This window comes from Rana temporaria, chromosome 9 (genome assembly GCF_905171775.1).
Source record: "Rana temporaria chromosome 9, aRanTem1.1, whole genome shotgun sequence".
NCBI classification, from domain to species: Eukaryota; Metazoa; Chordata; class Amphibia; order Anura; family Ranidae; genus Rana; species Rana temporaria.
Window position 1 is genome coordinate 16,217,540 of NC_053497.1, and position 19,848 is coordinate 16,237,387.

Consider the following 19,848-nt stretch of genomic DNA (forward strand, 5'->3'; position numbering starts at 1 on the left):
ACTAGCTCACTAATGCTGCCCTGTGTATACAATGTGCTCTATAGAATATGTTCCTTAGGCCCCTTTCACACGGGCGGATCAGTAATGATCTGCCTCCGTGTGTCCGCTTTGCTCAGCAAATAGGATTTTCTTCCGTCCGAAAAATCGGATCATTGCGGAGGCGGGTGATTACGGGTGTCAGCGGATGACCATATCACATAGGGACCAATGTATGTCCCGTTTTCATCCGCAACGGATGGATGAAAATGCGGACATACGGTCCGCACATGTGAAAGGGGCTTAAGGGGTATGGATACCCCAAGTTCAAACCTTTGCATGTAATGAACACACACACAAAAATGTGAGCTTTCCCAATATGCAGAGAAACATTGCAGTTTAGCATACGCACAAAAGTGCCTTTATTTGTTAATGGCACCCCAATGCATCTGTAGCCGCATGTGTTTTTTTTTCCGCTCACACCAAACTACATGCTGCAGCACTTCTTTTCTGCATTTCTCACGCGTAGGGCAGCAATGTGTAGGAACACACCCTCTCTTGGTCACACTTGTGAACCAAGCCTTAAAGGGGAGTTCCACCCACAATTTCACTTTTTAAATATAAATACCCCTGTAATACACAAGCTTAATGTATTCTAGTAAAGTTAGTCTGTAAACTAAGGTCCGTTTTGTTAGGTTGTTACAGCATTTAGATCGTTTATAATCTAGAAATAGACCGTGGCCATCTTAAGTGTGGGCATCATGAAGCCAGACTGTATGACTTCCTGGATTTCAGCTTTGCATATCTCGCACATGCTCAGTGCACAAGCAATGTAATAGGTTTCAGTCAGGTTTGCAAGGACTACTGGGAAACATGATGCCTATACCAGAAACCCTTGCAAATAGCCTAGGCAAATAAGGAGGAGGAAGTAATGAAGGACTACAAAATAAAGGTATTTACAAGCAACAAATTAAATAAAAATTGTCCATTCTGAACACTATGAGATTAGAGCATGCAACACAGACAAACATAAAAAAATGGGTGGAACTCCACTTTAAGAACTCCCTATGCTAGTGTATGCCCAGCATTTTTTAAATATTGTTGGTTCTGAGCTGCTTGTGTAGCTCTGATGTTGTTTATGTTACCACCATTCCTACGTAATTGTATCTTGTATTACTAATGTCTTGGTCTGCATAATGCAACTTACGGTTAAATAAAGGAATTACAAAAAAAAAATTGTTCGCGCAAGTGAGTCCAAATAGGACTGTTTAGATGTACAACATTGTTTAGATGTACAATATTACACAGCTGTTCTCCTCTGCTTGCTGGCCCATTTCCATAGTCAGTCAGGCAAGCTTGTGCCATTTGAGGCGCACTCAATATCAGGGATCTCCAAACTGTCTAAACAAAGGGCCAGTATCCTGTCCTAAGACTAGGTGGGCTGGACCGTGGCCAGTGGGCATAGACACTTCCTCTGTGCCAGTCGTAACAAAGCTCAGGCTTGGTGGTCAGTGGGAGTGGAAAATAAATTACATAACGCTTCTGGTCAGTAGGATGATATATAGTGCCCCATCATTGGCGTCGGTGGGAAAAATAGTACCCCATCATTGGTGTCAGTGGGAGGAATAGTACCCCATCATTGGTGTCAGTGGGAGGAATAGTACCCCATCATTGGTGTCAGTGGGAGGAATAGTACCCCATCATTGGTGTCAGTGGGAGGAATCGTGTCCCATTTTTGTCATCAGTGGGCGGAATTTTGCACCATCATTTTTTTTTCCAGAAGAATAATACCCCAGTGTTGGTGTCAGCAGAAGGAATTGTACCTCATTGTTGGTGTCTGTGGGAGGAACAGTGCCCAAGGGCCGGATAAAGTCAAGCAAAGGGCCGTATCTGGCCCATGAGCCACAGTTTGGAGACCACTGCTTCATAAGAACTATAGGCACAACTTTTTTTTTTTCATTTTGGATAGAGCATGGGAGAGTTATAACCCCCGTCAGATTTTTTATATTTTTTTGCCATCTGTGTCCTATTGTGGAGATTTCCCTTCGCTTCCTGTCCCATAGCCAAACAGAAAATGAGAGAAAATCTATGCAAATTAGGGGAATTCCTCTGGGACCTCCAGGTCACCATTGAAAGATTTTCCCATTAATACATAATTCATAATTGGGGATTATCTTTTACTTTCACTTTCAATGATTATGGTAAACGGTATGAAAAAAAGAAAAAAATGTATACTCACCTAGATGGATGCAGCATCTGTCCCCTGCCACCTCTGCACTGAGACCATAGCAATCAAATACAGCTGAGCGATCAAACACTCTGCCCCTCCATTGGAGCGATGGGCTCGGGAGGGAGCTGCTGGCTCAGTCCCCCAGTCCAGGCATCTGGGTAGATCACGACTGTAGATCACGACTGTAAAGTTGAGATCTTTCCCCAGCCTGAACCGTCTGTGACGTCAGCCGACAGCGGGCTTTAGCCTGATGTAGACTGAAAACGGGTCACAGGAGTGAAGAACAAACTGCACTCCTGGGATCCATTGGTAAAGTAGGGCCAAAAAGCTTTGGCCCTACGTCTCCTTTAACAACCAGTGACCAAGAGATAAGAGTGGTGGCAATTATGCTGCTCTGCCACACTGCATACATGGGAAAAGTGTAACTATAAGCGCAAAAATAGTGTAACTGTGAACATATAGGTGGGCAATAGACCAATAGTCTTATAAGTCCATAGAGGGTCAGTTCTTATTCTGTTTTACACTGCATACATGGACAGGCACTCTGCCTGTCTCTGTGTGCCAAGTTAGAATAGGTCTGAATTACACAGTTTTGTTATTTACGACCTAGAGGTAATTATTTTTGAATTTGATGCAATAATAGCACAAGTTTGGAAAATGGTGCAATTAGGAACTATCTGAATCAGTCGTATGTGTCTGTAAAGTTACTGAAACAGGAAGTAGGGATTTTTGAATCTGGTGCAGGCCATTTCAAAGGGCTATAGCACCAGAAAACGTTCAGTAGTGCTTTATTGAATTCCCCTGAGGGTAGTGATTAGAGGGCCATATTCTGAGTAGAGTTACGACGGAGTATCTCAGGAAACTCCGTCGTATCTCTCTTTTTTGACCCGCGTATCTATGCAAGTGATTCCTAGAATCATTTTCGCATAGATACGCTGAAGATCCGACATGTGTAAGTCACTTACACTGTCGGATCTTAAATGTAATTCGCCGCCGGCCGCTAGCTGGCGTTTACGTTCAGGTCTCATTTGTTTATGCAAATGAGCCTGATACGCCGATTCACGAACGAAATCGCGTCGTGTAACCGTCGCTTACGTCGTTTGCGTAAGCGTAAGGTTACCCCTGCTATATGAGGGGTAACCTTATGCCTGTCCCACGTATGCCATGTTAAGTATGGCGTCGGGTCCGCGTCGTCTTTTCCCGTCGGGAAGGTCGTTTTCCTAAGTCGTTCTTGAATACGACTTTACGTCAATGACGCACACGTCGGCGTCATTGACGTTTTCCGCCGAGAACTGGAGCATGCGCACTGGGCTATTTTTAGCCCGGCGCATGCGCAGTTCGTTCGAAACGGGTGCGCGCTTAATTTAAATATAAGCCACCCCCTATGAAATACGCAGGGATACGTCGGGCCTTTTACACTACGCCTCCGCAAACTACGGAGCAAGTGCTTGAGGAATATGGCACTTGCTCCAGTAAGTTGCGGCGGCGTAGTGTAAATAGCTTACGCGATGCCGCCGCAGAAAGTACGAGAATATGGCCCTAGGCCTACATCTACTTTCACCTCACTCAGCAGATTTTTCTTCATTCCACTACTTTTAATAACATTGAGGATCTCCTGGAACAGCACATGCCCGCTACCTGCGCCAATATGTCTAGAGCAGGGGTCTCCAAACTGGGGGCCGGATCCGGCCATTTGCTTGCTTTTACCCGGCCCTTGGGGAACTAATCCTCCCACTGATACAAGGCAGTAATCTACCATGGAACACCAACAATGGAGCACCATTTCTCCCACTGACACTAATAATAGGGCACTGTTCCTCCTTATAATACCAATGATTGGGCACTATTCCTCTAACCTAATACCAAATGTGGTGATGTTTACTCCTACTGATGCCGCTGGCCACAATCTGACCCTCCTGAAGTCTTTGTTTATAAAGTTTGGAGACCCCTGGTCTAGAGTACCAGGACTTCTCTCCTACACCTGTCCAGCCTGGAGTGAGGCCTGCATTCAGCTATCCATGGCAGCATATGAGTGCACAGCCAAGGCTCAGCAGGACAGCTGTGTGTGTTTATATTCCAATGTACACATCATCATCTCTATTCTCCGCACACCCAATATCCCGCTCTGTCACTCTGAACTTTTCAAACATGTGTCTGAGTAACTCCTGCCCTTTCACCACGCCCTCCTTCACCTCTTGCCAGAAAACATCTGCCGGGACAACAGGCTGTTGGAGACGCCAGGTGTGTAGCAAGCAAGCAGGTACAAGTGTTGTCTTTGTCCGGATGGTCTTATCCGATTTGTTCTTCATTATCAGTGCTGTGAGTCGGCATTGTTCACAGTTTTTCTAGTGATTTTTAAGATGTGTGATTGTATCTTTGTTACATCATTTGATATGTGGAAAGAGTTTGTCCATAGATTGGGTGAGCTGATCATTGGAAGCAAACAACCTTCGTTGGTAAATCTAGTAGTAGTTACTCACATTCAGCTAGATTTGTTTTTTAATGTTGAAGACGTTTGGTAGCTTATCCGAGCCACCAAGAATTGGCTTGGACAAGCTTTGGAACGTCTTCAGCATGAGAGGCATGAAAAAGTACAGTTCAATGCCATTATGCGACTATTATAGCATTGTCTGGATAAATGAGAACCTCCACAGACAACCTTCATTGCTATAACTAACTCCCTTCGTTGTCTATGAGGCTGTGCAGTGCCAACTTATTAGTGGTAATTGACCTCCGTAAATTTGTTGAAAATTTTTCACTCTTGTATAATAGTCTGTCATACACAGTGTGTAAAACACAGTTGTTATAGAATATTAGCAAAATTAGGGAAAAGCGGCAACAGGACAAATGCTGGCTATATACCCAATAGAGATTCTGTTTTGTAGGTTGGTGGAGGGTGGTCACTTTGGTAAAGTATAATGTTATTTCCCAGGGTCCATCCCAGTGTACTTTTTTTCTTTGTGTTTCAGGATTTGGGTAAAATTTATTCTAATACAGCCTTTATAATCTTTTTAACACGGAAGAACCCATAAAATAAATTATATGTCTCAGCTCACTATACATTAGTTGGATGGTCAGTGGGAAGAATGTTTCTTACAGTGTAGGCTATTGGGAAGAATGCTCCTTATTTTGGTGGTCAGTTGGAAGAATACCCCTTACATTGGGGGTCAGTGGAAGGAATGCTCCTTATATTGGAGGTTAGTGAGAAAAATGCTCCTTACATTGGTGGTCAGTGGGAAGAATGCTCCTTACATTGGGGGTCAGTGGAAGGAATGCTCCTTTTATTGGTGGTCAGTGGGAGGAATGTTCCTTACATTGGTGGTCATTGAAAAGAATGCTCCTTACATTGGTGATCAGTGAGAAGAATGTTCCTTACATTGGTGGTCAGTGGGGAGAATTCTCCTTATATTGGAGGTAAGTGGGAAGAATGCTTCTTACATTGAAGGTTAGTGGGAAGAATGCTCCTTATTTTGGTGGCCAGTGGGAAGAATGTCCCTTACATTGGTGATCAGTGAGAAGAATGCTCCTTACATTGGGGGTTAGTGAGAAGAATGTTCCTTACATTGGTGATCAGTGGGAAGAATGTTCCTTACATTGGGGGTTAGTGAGAAGAATGTTCCTTACATTGGTGATCAGTGAGAAGAATGTTCCTTACATTGGGGGTTAGTGAGAAGAATGTTCCTTGCATTGGTGATCAGTGAGAAGAATGTTCCTTACATTGGTGATCAGTGGGAAGAATGTTCCTTACATTGGTGATCAGTGGGAAGAATGTTCCTTGCATTGGTGATCAGTGAGAAGAATGTTCCTTACATTGGTGATCAGTGGGAAGAATGTTCCTTACATTGGTGATCAGTGAGAAGAATGTCCCTTACATTGGTGATCAGTGGGAAGAATGTTCCTTACATTGGTGATCAGTGAGAAGAATGTTCCTTACATTGGTGGTCAGTGGGAAGAATGTTCCTTACATTGGTGATCAGTGGGAAGAATATCCCTTACATTGGTGATCAGTGGGAAGAATGTTCCTTACATTGGTGGTCAGTGAGAAGAATGTCCCTTACATTGGTGATCAGTGGGAAGAATGCTCCTTACATTGGTGGTCAGTGGGAAGAATGTTCCTTACATTGGTGATCAGTGGGAAGAATGCTCCTTACATTGGTGGTCAGTGGGAAGAATGCTCCTTACATTGGTGGTCAGTGGGAGGAATGCTCCTTACATTGGTGATCAGTGGGAAGGAGGAGGAGGACACACCCAAGGAGCTCTCTGAGAGATCCAACCTTTTTTCAAGCCTGGGCCTTGCCTGCTAGCTTGGCCCAGGAATAATGCCTGATCCTGGGGGAGGCCCTGGGACGGATGCCCCTGATGATACGGGGCCTAGTGAGGAGGAGGAGGTGGTGCAGGATCTGACTGTGGGTCCAGGCCCTGGTGAGAATACGGATGTATTCAGACAAAAGGTAATTGATCGTTTTCGGGCGATCGGAAGAGCAGAGGAGAAACTTAAAAGTTTGAAAGCTGAACATAAAAACTTCAAAACTAAGTACTTCCAGGCCTGGAGTAAGAACCGTTCAGCCATGAAGCCTGAGCTACAAGAGATGGAGGAGAAAGTGAAGGTACAATCTTTACTATTGGAGAAGTTAAAAGATAAAAGTGGAGCTTTTTCAGAAAAATTTAAAAATGAGAGGAGATTTGCCAGCCAGACCTCTGTGGATCAGCGGCAGTCGCAAGTTACAGACAACCCGGGTCCATCTGCCTCTGCGCCTCTCCCCCCATGTCAGGCTGGGGAATCGCCAGCGGCAACCAGCCAGGGGGTTGAGGGTCAACATGGCACCTTACGTTTCATCCAGCAGATGGAGTCACCCCTAAGGACAGACAGGTCTGCTGGTGAGGCATCAGAAGTCGCTGTGGAGTCGCAGAGGGGTCGCAGACCAGCACTGGTGGAGAAATCCCAGTGTACTGTGCAGCCGCTTTCCAACATGTCTGCCCCTCCAGCTGCAGTGAGTGGTGTCCCGGCTAAAGTGGACGGTGTCCCGGCTAAAGTGAGTGGTGTTTCTGCTGTGGAGAAATCCTCTGCAGACATGAAGGGAAAACCCCTGGCAGAGGTGTCACCAGCCCACCAGAGCAGTATGGATGGATCTACATCATGCGCCCTGCAAATGGATTCTGTTGTGACTGCTGGGATCTCTGGTTCTACAACCAAGATGGCTGCCAGCTCCAAAGAGCCAGTTTCAGCCTCACCTGGGCTGACTGATGCAGGTGGGGGAGGGGAGCAGCACAGTGCAGCAAGTGGAGTGGAAGCAGCGATGGAAGCCTCCTGCACTGGTTCACCTGGTACTGGATTACAACAACCTTCACCCTGCTCAGTTGACAATCCTGCCCTGATGGAGAAGAGTCTGCCTGGAGGTGAAGTATGTGTGGATACCGCTGTGAATGTGGACACGGCAGGAATTATTAATGTGCCAGGAAATAATGACCGTAATATTATTGATGAAGCAATGGATGTGGTGGGTGGTGGTGAAGGGGTTAACAATGACATTTTTCCTCCTGCTCAGCAGAGGAAAGACTCGGCTGTGCAATCATCTGCCAAACGCACAACTGGACCCTCTGCAGGGAGGTTTGTGAACAACGGCAGCTATGCAGCAGTTTTGGGGAATCGCACCAAGGAGGGTGGGGGGAATGGTGCAAATGTTGGTGGTCACAATTTGGGGGGGTTTAGTGGTGGGATGGTTGGTGGGTATAAGAGAAGAAATGTGGTCCAGTTGAAGTGGGAGGGGGAGGGGACCCCACCAGTAAGGGGGAGGGTGGCAGAGTTGATCCTGGAAATGGGGTTCAAAGTCGCTGACATTTTTGCTTTGATTTGTCCTGTTGGCAGTTGGGAATTTGATTTATCCTTTGTAAAACCTGAGGGTCTGGATTTATTTTGGGAACGTTTTAGGGGGCGCAGGGACCTTCCGCAGTGGAATGGTTGGATGCCAAAGGTGGTTTCCAGGCAGCCTCTAATAAAATCAGTGACGATCCTTGTGCGTAACGAATCCATCCCAGAGGCTGATTTGGTAGTATGGTTACGCCGATATGGTGAGGTCCTCGCTCCACTGCGGAAGGTCCTTGATCAGCATGGGATATGGACAGGGGCCTGGACAGTGTCACTAAAATTGGGGGTACAGGGAAATGTTGTTCAACATCTGCCCTGTTCAGCCTTTCTGGGGAGGGACAGGCTGACCATTTTTTACCAGGGTCAGCCTAAGGTGTGCAATAAATGTGGTGACAAGGGCCATTTTGCCTCCACCTGCACCCGCAAGAAATGCTCTTTGTGCCAGGAGCTCGGCCATTTGGCTAAAGACTGCACTGACATTCGGTGCAATTTGTGCCAAAAACTTGGTCACCCCTACAGTCAATGCCCGGAGGCATTACATAACCTGCCAGGGTTGGAGGCTGAGCTGCAGAGGCTGGATAAGGAGGATGAGGCCACTGAAACCCTTGTTGTCCCTCCTGTGTCTGTGACACCTGTTTCTGTTCCCCCTAGTGATGTGGTCCCTGAGTCTGTCCCTTCTGTGTCTGTGACATCTGTTTCTGTTCCCCCTAGTGATGTGGTCCCTGAGTCTGTCCCTTCTGTGTCATCTGTTTCTGTTCCCCATAGAGATGTGGTCCCTAAATCTGTCCCTCCTGTCCCTAATCCATCTATTCGTAGATCCTCCAGACTGGCGGAGGCTGCTGGGGGGGCAGGTTTAGCGGATCTTCCCACTCAGCCTCCAGTCCCTGCCCCTCGGCAGCGCAAGCGTGGTCAGGGGAATGTGGGGGTGCTGGATGGGGGTGGGGCCGATGGAGGGGTGTCCATACCCCATGTCTCACATTCAGTTGATGGGGATTCGGATGAGGAGGGGTGGGAGACGATCAGGAGGAAGAAAAAAAAGAAGAGAAAGGCTAGAAAACCAGTCGTCTCTTCCTCAGAGTCGGATCCAAGAGGGGTTCCCCTTGGTAACACCTTTTCTGTGTTGTCGGGTGATGAGATGTCTTTGTCTTCCTCTTTTTCATCTATGGATGAGGGGGAGTCACGTAGTTTGAAGAGAGTGGTTTCTGGTGATGAGAGTGTGGTGAAGGTCAAGAAACGACTACCCCAATCATCCTGATGGCAGTTCCCCCTCCGATAAAGGTGGCGACCATTAATGTCGCCAGCATTAAATCTGCAAGAGCTCGTGATATGGCCTTATTTTTGCTCAGCGAGTTTGATGCCGAGATTTTATTTTTGCAAGAGACCTGGCTCCATACTTTGGCCGATGTCCATCTGGCAAAAAGGGAGTGGAGATGCGGTCCCTCCTTTTGGTCTCTTGCGGCTGAGCCCTGCAGCGGAGTTGCGGTACTTTTTAAAACCGATATGGTAACGTGCCGGCGGGTAATTGAGGTAGAAATAGGTAGATGCATGGTGTTGGACGTTTCTGTTAGGGGGCATGACCTGCGCCTGATCAATATCTATGGGCCGCAGTCAAGGTGGGGCAGGAAATGCCTCCTCACAGAGATCAAGCCCTTCCTTTTTACGTCCCAGCAGGTTGTCTTTGGAGGTGACTTTAACACCATCATTAGGCCTGAAGACAGGAGAGGCTCCATAGACAGGCTGGGATACGATAGCGTTTTTCTTAGAGATATGGTGAGACAAGCAGGCCTGGTAGATGTGCATATTAAGCAATGCCCTGGCTGCACGGGATTCACATTTCAGAGAGGGAATAGTCAGAGTAGGATAGATAGGTTTTTTTTAAAGGAGAACTCTGCTTTCTCGGCTCCTGAGTTGAGGGCGGTGGAGTTCTCTGACCACTGTATGCTGTCTGTGACTCTGAATGCCTCGGACACTCCACCCAGGGGAAGGGGTACCTGGAAACTGAATTCGGCTCTCCTGGAAGATGTAGAGGTAAGACAATCCTTTGAGGATTTTTTTCAGGCACAGGTTTCTATTCTGGACTTTTGCAGCAGTAAGTCAGAGTGGTGGGAGCTTGTGAAACAAAGGGCAATTGGACTTTTCAAGGCCATAGGTAAGAAGAAGCAGCTTGGTATGTACATTGCCTACCAGCATTTGCGGAGGAAGCTTGATCGTCTTGTCTCGTATGGAGGAGATCCAGGGGAGATCTCTGAGGTGAAGTTTCTTCTTAGGAAGTGTCAATACGACCGGCGTGCCTCCTTGGTTCTGGAGAGGGATTATGGAAAATATCACTCGCCTGATCCTTACCAGAACTGTAAGCAAGGCATAGCAGTTAAGACGGTCATAGGCCTGAGGGATGGTACGGGTTCCCTGGTGAAGTCCAGATCAGGGATCCTGGAGATCTTCAGATCATATTACGCTGACCTTCTGGGAAGAAAGGACCTTTGTCGGGACAAGATGGAAAGCTTTCTGGATTCTACTCCAGGATTGGGAAATGGTACATTGCCTTTGATGGATTTGTCAGAACCAATTTCAGCGGATGAGGTAGTTCATGCTATAGACAAGCTGGCTACCAAAAAATCGCCTGGGCCAGATGGGTTGACAGCTGAATTCTACAAGTGTTTTAAGTCCATTCTGGCTCCTTTTTTAGCAGAGGTTTATAACAGCTGTCTAGAAGAGGGTTCGCTCCCTCCCTCCATGAGGCAATCCGCTGTGATTCTTCTGTCAAAAGGTAAAGACCCCTCAATGATTGAGAACTGGCGCCCCATCAGTCTTCTCAATGTTGATAGAAAGATCTTGGCGAAGATTCTTTTTTGGCGCTTGTCGTCAGTGGCAGGCGATTTGTTGTCCAGTCATCAGCACTGCTCAGTCCAAGGTAGAAGCACCTTTTCAGCGATTTTAGCTGTCCGGGAGGCTTTGGAACGATGCAGGGCTGCTGGATGGAGAAAGTACTTGCTGGCACTTGATCAGGCGAAGGCTTTTGATAGAGTCAATCACGAGTACCTGTATTTGCTACTTGGTAGATACGGCCTGCAGGGGAGGTTTATAGATTGGCTGAAGACATTATATAGAGGGGCTGAGAGCTTCCCACTGGTTAATGGTTGGGTTGGACGGCCTTTTGGGGTTGGCTCTGGTGTGCGCCAGGGATGTCCTCTGAGCCCCCTGCTATATGTATTCGCAATCGACCCCTTCATAAAAAGGCTAGAGTGTGGATCGTTGTGCGGGGTGCCTTTGGGCATTGCTAGTGTGCCGCCCTTGAAGGTCGTGGCCTACGCCGATGATGTGTCTGTTATTGTCTCTGGGACGGAGGAGGCGCAGGAGGTGGTCTCTATGATAGAGCAGTACACGGAGGCCTCTGGTTCTAAAGTCAACCATGAAAAGAGTGAAGTTTTCTGGATGGGTGAGGAGGGTGAAAGCTTCGAACTTCCGGATGCCTTCCCAGAGCCCCAGCAGGAAATTAAAGTGTTGGGCATCAAATTTGGTCCTGGTGACTATGGTCATCGAAATTGGGAAAGCAGGTTGGTGTGTGCCAATGCCAAAGTAGCAAGCTGGAAGAAATGGAGGCTTTCCTTGAGGGAGAGGGTTGACTTGATCAAAACGTACCTGGTCCCAATCTTTTTATATGTCAGCTTCGTCTGTATCTTGCCATCATCTCTCTATGCAAGGGTGTACAGCTGTTTTTTCCAACTGTTATGGGGAAATAGGCTAAACCTGATTAAACGCAATGTAACTTACCTGTCTAGGCGGGAGGGTGGCCTAGGAATGGTCAACCCAATAGTTTTCTTTTCTCTGCTCTTTTTAAAGTACAATCTTGGTAACATGCTAGCAGAGAACCCGCCGGGATGGGTGGGTATTTTTCAGTCTTGTTTTAGGCCTTTTCTGCGATGCTGGGAAGATGGCGGGCCAGTGAAAAGTCTGAGAGTCCAACATGGCAAGCTCCCGGCTTATGTTGCCCCGTGTCTGAAAATACTTCGGCAGTGGCAGGTGACAGCGGAGGATATCAAGTCCCTCCCCAGGAAGCTTCTGGAGAAGAGAATTTTGAGCTCGGCTTTCAGTGTGTCACTGGCCTTAAGGGATTGCCCAGGCTCTGTAATGAGGGAGGGATTGCGTTTAATCAATTTAGAAAGAATCCCTCTGAAGTTTAGGGATCAAGCTTGGCTCGCTTTCCATGGAAGGCTCTATGTGAGAGGGAACCTGAAGAATCGCTCTGTGGATGATCGGGATTGTCCGAGAGCAGAGTGTGTTGGTAAAGTGGAGTCTATGGACCACTTTTTGCTGCAGTGTCCCTTTAACATAGAGGTGTATAAAAGGGTGGGGAGGGCTCTAGGCATTCCCTTTTTCTATCGCATGAGTTATGCGGAGTGGGTGTATGGGGCATTCCCGACTCACTGGGATTTTGATTTCAATACACTTTTTCTAGTTAGTATAGTTGTCCGTTACTTCACATGGAATGCACGGTGTCAGATTACCCTGCGGAAGAAAGTCCTCTCTGTCGAGGTGGTGGTGCACGATATTCTGGGTGAGGTTGGGAAAATTCGGGGTCTTGAGAAGGGCAGGGAACCTAGGGCGGTCTGGAAAAGGGCGTGGAGGAATATCAGACCTGCCTTTGGTGAGCTGCCCGTCTCTGAGTGAGGAGTTCTTTTCCCTTTCTGTCTCTTTCACTCCCTTAGCTTTTGTTGGTTAGTATCTTTTTGAAGAAGGGCTGCATGCATAATGGGTGCGGGTTTGTTTCTTGACCTTGTAGGTTTGTCTGGTGTAGTGGTGTGTGTTGTAGTAGGATTTATTTCACCAGTGGTTACATGATTTTTGCTTTGCTGTAAAGTCTTTTGTTTGAGAGCAGATTTGCTATATTTATTTTTATTTATGTAAATATGTATATATTTATGTATTTTTTATATATAGTGATTTTATGCTTTTTGTTTGCAAGACTTTTAATAAACAAAATTGGGAAGAATGTTCCTTACATTGGTGATCAGTGGGAAGAATGCTCCTTACATTGGTGGTCAGTGGGAAGAATGCTCCTTACATTGGTGGTCAGTGGGAGGAATGCTCCTTACATTGGTGATCAGTGGGAAGAATGTTCCTTACATTGGTGATCAGTGGGAAGAATGTTCCTTACATTGGTGGTCAGTGGGAAGAATGCTCCTTACATTGGTGGTCAGTGGGAAGAATGCCCTTTACTTTGGCGGAAAAGGATCATTGGTGTCAGTGGTTATTTATCTGATAGGCAGATAGTGCTTCTTGCTCAGGAACCCCTAGCAACTTCTGGAGGAACTATAGGATTTTGCAAAACCCTAGTTGAGAAAGATCTAATAGCATACCTCCCAACTTTCTAAATTGGGAATTTGGGGTGCCTATTAGCAAAAGTATGAAGGCATAGGACACACCCCCTGTCATGCCCTCTTAAAGATGAATTGTACAAAAAAATGTTTATTTAAACCCACAAGTGCTTTTTTTTACCACTTTTCTTCCTTTATATTGGCTTTCGGGATTAACAAATACAGCCATTTAGAAATTGGATGAAAGGTTTAGCACTGGGAAACACTTTTTGATAGGTAAATAGTGCATTTTATATACAACTATATAGATCAGACCAAAATGAGGGACAAATGAGGAGCAAATAGGGACAGAGAGACTTTGTTCCAAATCCGGGACATTCCCTCGAAATCAGGAACAGTTGGGAGCTATGTAACAGGACATGCACGTGTTTCAGTTAATCGCATCTTGCAACACTCTCTTTATACGTATAGTCATTATAAAGTAATCATTTGGAACAAGTGACTCAGTCTGATGCAGCGCATCAATACTTACCTCCCAACATTTAGAGATAGGAATGAGGGACACCTACTAACAAACGTATGTAGGCACAGGACACGCCCCCCTGTCACACCCCCTTAAAGGAGAATTAACCCCCAAAAAAAGTTAATTAAATCCACAAGTGCTTTTTTTTACCACTACTATTGCTTTATATTGGCTTTTAAAATGTACAAATGCAGCAATTTAGAAATTAGATGAAAGGTTTAGCACTGGGAAACACTTTTTGAAAAATAAAAAGTGCATTTTATATACAACTATATGGATCAGATCAAAATATGGATCAGGACAATGGGATATCGCTGCAAATCAGGGACATACCCTCAAAATTAGTGACAGTTGGGAGCTCTGTCAATGTATTCATGTTGAATGGGATGCCAACACACCACAAAGGACTCTAAATTAGAACCTACAGTATTTGTTTCTGTGCAAGCTATGATATAGGTATGCTGGTTCAGTTTATTGACATGCCGCTCAAAATGAACAGCACTACATTGCACTTTACGCACTGCCGCGCATTATGCTAATGCTCATTAAAACCTGCGGTACTGCAAAGCATTAGCTAGATTCAGGTACAGCCACCTATCTTTAGGTCGGCTTAGCGCATCCCATTTGCACTACGCCGACATAACATAGTGAGGCAAGTACTGTATTGACAAAGCACTTGCCTCCTAAGTTACGTCGGCGTGGCGCAAATGGCCCGGCGTAACCCCGCCTAATTCAAAATAGGCAGGTAGGGGGCGTGTTGTATGGTAATGAATTCACGATTCATTACCATACATCGTACGGCGCATGCGCGCGCATGCTCAGTATTACGTTTGCTTTTGACGTGAACGTAACCTACGCCCAGCCCCATTCTGAATCGGCTTACGCAAACGACGTAAACAACGTGAAATTCGAAGGCTGTCCGACGTCCATACTTAACATTTGGCTGCGCCATCTTTTTGGTTGTTTATCTCTACGCCTGAAAACGCCTTATGTAAACGGCGTATTTTACATGCGACGGCCGTGCGTACGTTTGTGAATAGGCGTATATTGATCATTTGCATATTCTCGGGGGAAAATCGACGTACACGCCCCTAGCGGCCAGCGTAAATATGCAGCTAAGATACGACGGCGTAGGAGACTTACGCCGGTCGTATCTTAGCAACAGAGAAGCGTATCTCAATTTGAGCATACCGCTTAAAGATACGACGGCGCGGATTCGGACTTACGACGGCGTATCTACTGATACGCCGTCGTAAGTCTTTATGAATCTAGCTACATGTGTCTAAATGTGTCCTGAAACCAGAACACCTAGTTTGGCATACTTCCATGTCAGTTATACAAAAATAATTGAGTGGATTAGTTCTGGATTAGCCTGACAGTCATATAACTAGCATTAACAGAAGACAAGGTCAACGATGGCTTCTTTTTCTCCATAACTTCTTCATATAAACATACTGGGTTATCTGATTTGGTATGTTATAGATTTTGCCTACAGGTCCAACTGTCAAGTTTGAAACCTTAGCCTAAAAATCGACAGTTGGAACATAGAACTTTCATGCCATTTTATATTGGGTGTTCAGAATGAATGGTAGTGCACCTTTATTTATGACTTAACATGCATTGCCGTAATGTGCTGTGAATGGAATCCTAAGGCCTCAACCACAACAAAGGATCCTTACGCCCATGCGAAGGGTTGTCTTCTGCCACCTGGGATGCACAGGTGTTCTGTGCCTAGGCATACTGGCAATCAATGACAGGCAGTGGGCTTCATGGACCTGCATGGACCTCCACACGCACCTTCTAGTGTAAATCCATGCAAGTCCAAAGCACGGATCAGAAAGCATTTGGTTTGCGTCATGGTCGTCCTGATTTGCGCACTGGACCCACATGGATTTGCACCCCGGGATGGGCTTGGAGATCCTTGGGCTGCCTGTCATTAATTTCAACAGGCTGCCTACACGCATGGAACACGTGTCCCAAGCGGGAGAAGATGGCCCTTTAGAAGGGGCACATGGATTGGTGTGCCCATGTGAATGAGACCTAATGCCTCGTACACACGATCGGGCTTTTGCCGGCCTATTTACGCTACGCCGCCGCAACTTTTTTTGGAGAATACGGCACTTGCCTGTAAAAGTTGCGGAGGTGTAACGTAAATAGGATACGTTACGCCCGCACAAAGTTACGCGATTCTACGTGAATCTAGCCCTATGTGTCAGAAGATCATGGCACTTTGCCAGTCTACAAAACATGAAGTGACAGTTAACTGACATGTTCCACACATTCTGTTCAGCTATTAACACTTTTGGCGCCTGCCTGATGTGACTCGTGGATCTCAGTTGTCTGCCGGGCAGCCTCTCCTTCCTTTATGGTTCATTGAGAATGTGAATAAGCTAGTCACCCAGGAGTTAACCTGTATCCCGTATGTCCTGCAGGTACATGTTTTAGGAGGAGACACATAAAGAGAGGAAAGGGTAGCAGCACACATACCATAGATACCTGGAAAAATCTGAAAATATCAATAGGTTTAAGTATAAAATGTATTGCGTTTGTATATTAAATAATTAGTTTCATTGGCTGGAGCATTGATAGTTTTGGAGTGAAAGCTAAAAGAAAAACATAAAAAGAAGGGGGACCTCTCTGATAATTAATTTATAGGTAATTCAGTAAGAAAATATATAGAAAAAAAAATCAATTAGAGGTCAGTGAGAAGAATGTTCCTTACATTGGTGATCAGTGGGAAGAATGTTCCTTACATTGGTGATCAGTGAGAAGAATGTTCCTTACATTGGTGATCAGTGGGAATAATGTCCCTTACATTGGTGATCAGTGAGAAGAATGTCCCTTACATTGGTGATCAGTGAGAAGAATGTCCCTTACATTGGTGATCAGTGGGAAGAATGTTCCTTACATTGGTGATCAGTGGGAATAATGTCCCTTACATTGGTGATCAGTGGGAAGAATGTTCCTTACATTGGTGATCAGTGGGAAGAATGTTCCTTACATTGGTGATCAGTGAGAAGAATGTTCCTTACATTGGTGATCAGTGGGAAGAATGTCCCTTACATTGGTGATCAGTGAGAAGAATGTCCCTTACATTGGTGATCAGTGAGAAGACTGTCCCTTACATTGGTGATCAGTGGGAAGAATGTCCCTTACATTGGTGATCAGTGAGAAGAATGTCCCTTACATTGGTGATCAGTGAGAAGAATGTCCCTTACATTGGTGATCAGTGAGAAGAATGTCCCTTACATTGGTGATCAGTGAGAAGAATGTCCCTTACATTGGTGATCAGTGGGAAGAATGATCCTTACATTGGTGATCAGTGGGAAGAATGCTCCTTACATTGGTGATCAGTGGGAAGAATGTTCCTTACATTGGTGATCAGTGGGAAGAATGTCCCTTACATTGGTGATCAGTGAGAAGAATGTTCCTTGCATTGGTGATCAGTGGGAAGAATGTTCCTTACATTGGTGGTCAGTGGGAAGAATGTCCCTTACATTGGTGATCAGTGGGAAGAATGTTCCTTACATTGGTGATCAGTGGGAAGAATGTCCCTTACATTGGTGATCAGTGGGAAGAATGTTCCTTACATTGGTGATCAGTGGGAAGAATGTTCCTTACATTGGTGATCAGTGGGAAGAATGTCCCTTACATTGGTGATCAGTGGGAAGAATGTTCCTTACATTGGTGATCAGTGAGAAGAATGTTCCTTACATTGGTGGTCAGTGGGAAGAATGTCCCTTACATTGGTGATCAGTGGGAAGAATGTTCCTTACATTGGTGATCAGTGGGAAGAATGTCCCTTACATTGGTGATCAGTGGGAAGAATGTTCCTTACATTGGTGATCAGTGGGAAGAATGTTCCTTACATTGATGATCAGTGGGAAGAATGTTCCTTACATTGGTGATCAGTGGGAAGAATGTTCCTTACATTGGTGGTCAGTGAGAAGAATGTTCCTTACATTGGTGGTCAGTGAGAAGAATGTTCCTTACATTGGTGATTAGTGGGAAGAATGTCCCTTACATTGGTGATCAGTGGGAAGAATGTTCCTTACATTGGTGATCAGTGGGAAGAATGTCCCTTACATTGGTGATCAGTGGGAAGAATGCTCCTTACGTTGGAGGTCAGTGGGAAGAATGCTCCTTACGTTGGTGGTCAGTGGGAAGAATGCGCCTTAGATTGGTGATCAGTGGGAAGAATGCGCCTTACATTGGTGATCAGTGGGAAGAATTACCGAATATTAAAATAGCAAACAAAAATATGTGTTAAAAAACACCTCCACCTCTAGAAAACAAAATGACTACGTTGTTAAAGGCAACGACACCAGCTACTCAAACCGCACTCACACAATGCACTCATCCCCTGAAATAGTATAAGAATAAACCAAGGGCGTCATCCAAACAGGGTCCAAAGCAATACACAGAGGTCAGGAGAAAAGAACCCAAGGCAGGACCATAGGCATGCACAGGGGGTATGCCTGGGCACACCCTAATCACTACGTGCACTGCCGATTCCCCCTACTGCCCGGGCCTCCTCCCCCATGTTGGCTCCCCGCCCCTCAGTGCTGCTTGCTTCCCTCCTTTCCCCTCAAGCTGCTGCAGGGGATGTTTTAGAATGGAGAGTGGGGGAAGCGGCTAGTAAATACATCATTTACCGGCCCCTTCCTTTTCTGTCCAGTGCAGCTGAGGTTGCAGAGAAAGACATGTGTGTTTAAACTTTGGGGTGCACACCCTAATGGTATCCGCAATGGTGCCAGGACACTAATGACCGTAACTTATGCACCATATCCAAACCGACTGACCTCACTGCTCACCCTCAAGTCCCTCTGCTTCTGTTACCTTTACAACGTTTTCATTTTATTTTTGAGAGGTGAAGGTGTGTTTTACACAAATATTTGTATGCTATTTTTACATTCGGTAAATAAAGCCTTTTTGCGTATCCTGCCTGATCCTTGAAGTAACTGCCCTTTTGGGTTCCTTTCAGCCCGTTTGCTATGATTAGAGTAGAAGCTAGGTGACCCTTGAAACTGTTGTAAAAACTAATATAAACTTTATGAGAGTGCATGTAACTATACACACCTAAACTGATTGCATACCGGGAAATATGAAGCACTACAAACACGTGGACACTGAGCTCCCAACTGTCCCTGATTTTGAGGGACTGCCCCTAATTTTGATTAAAGTCTCTATGTCCCTTTTTCCTTCTAACTTGTCCCTAATTTCGGTTTGATCTATATAGTTGTATAAAAAATGCAATATTTATTTTTCAAAATGTTTTTCCCAGTGCTAAATCTTTCATCCAATTTCTAAATTGCTGCATTTGTAAATGTGTAAAAGGCCGATATTAAAGCGGAGTTCCGGCCACAATTTCACTTTTTATATATAAATACCCCTGTAATACACGAGCTTAATGTATTCTAGTAAAGTTAGTCTGTAAACTAAGGTCCGTTTTGTTAGGTTGTTACAGCATTTAGACACTTTATAAAATAGAAATTGACCATCTTAAGTGTGGGCATCATGAAGCCAGACTGTATGACTTCCTGGATTTCAGCCTTGCAGATCTCGCACATGCTCAGTGCTGCACAAGCAGTGTAATAGGTTTCAGATCAGGTTTCAGTAGCTGTACTGTCCAAGTCACATGATTCTTCGAGACTGGGGAGTGCACAGACTCCTGGAAAGTTACACCCACTACATTCCCAGGAGTCTGTGCGGTGTAGGTTAGGAAGCTTAAAGCGGGGGTTCACCCTTAGAGGGCACTTTTTCCCCTTAGATTCCTGCTCGTTTGGTCTAGGGGAATCGGCTATTTGTTTTAAAATATGATCCGTACTTACCCGTTTACGAGATGCATCCTCTCCGTCGCTTCCGGGTATGGGCTGCGGGAATGGGCGTTCCTTCTTGATTGACAGTCTTCCGAGAGGCTTCCGACGGTCGCATCCAT

At 45.6% G+C, this 19,848-nt stretch overlaps 1 protein-coding gene across 3 annotated transcripts in view; it reads left to right on the forward strand.

Annotated features, from left to right (window-relative positions):
• FGD1 (FYVE, RhoGEF and PH domain containing 1) overlaps window positions 1–19,848 on the forward strand; it is a 267,137-nt gene that overhangs the window by 162,917 nt on the left and 84,372 nt on the right. The window contains exon 1 of one of the 3 annotated variants that reach the window (XM_040322865.1): window positions 4,340–4,466. The exons of the other annotated variants lie outside the window; for them this stretch is intronic. Within the exon in view, the coding sequence (XP_040178799.1) occupies window positions 4,355–4,466 (112 nt within the window). The 5' untranslated portion in view covers window positions 4,340–4,354. Of the gene's footprint in view, window positions 1–4,339; window positions 4,467–19,848 lie in introns of those variants that run through there. 3 annotated transcript variants of the gene reach the window in all.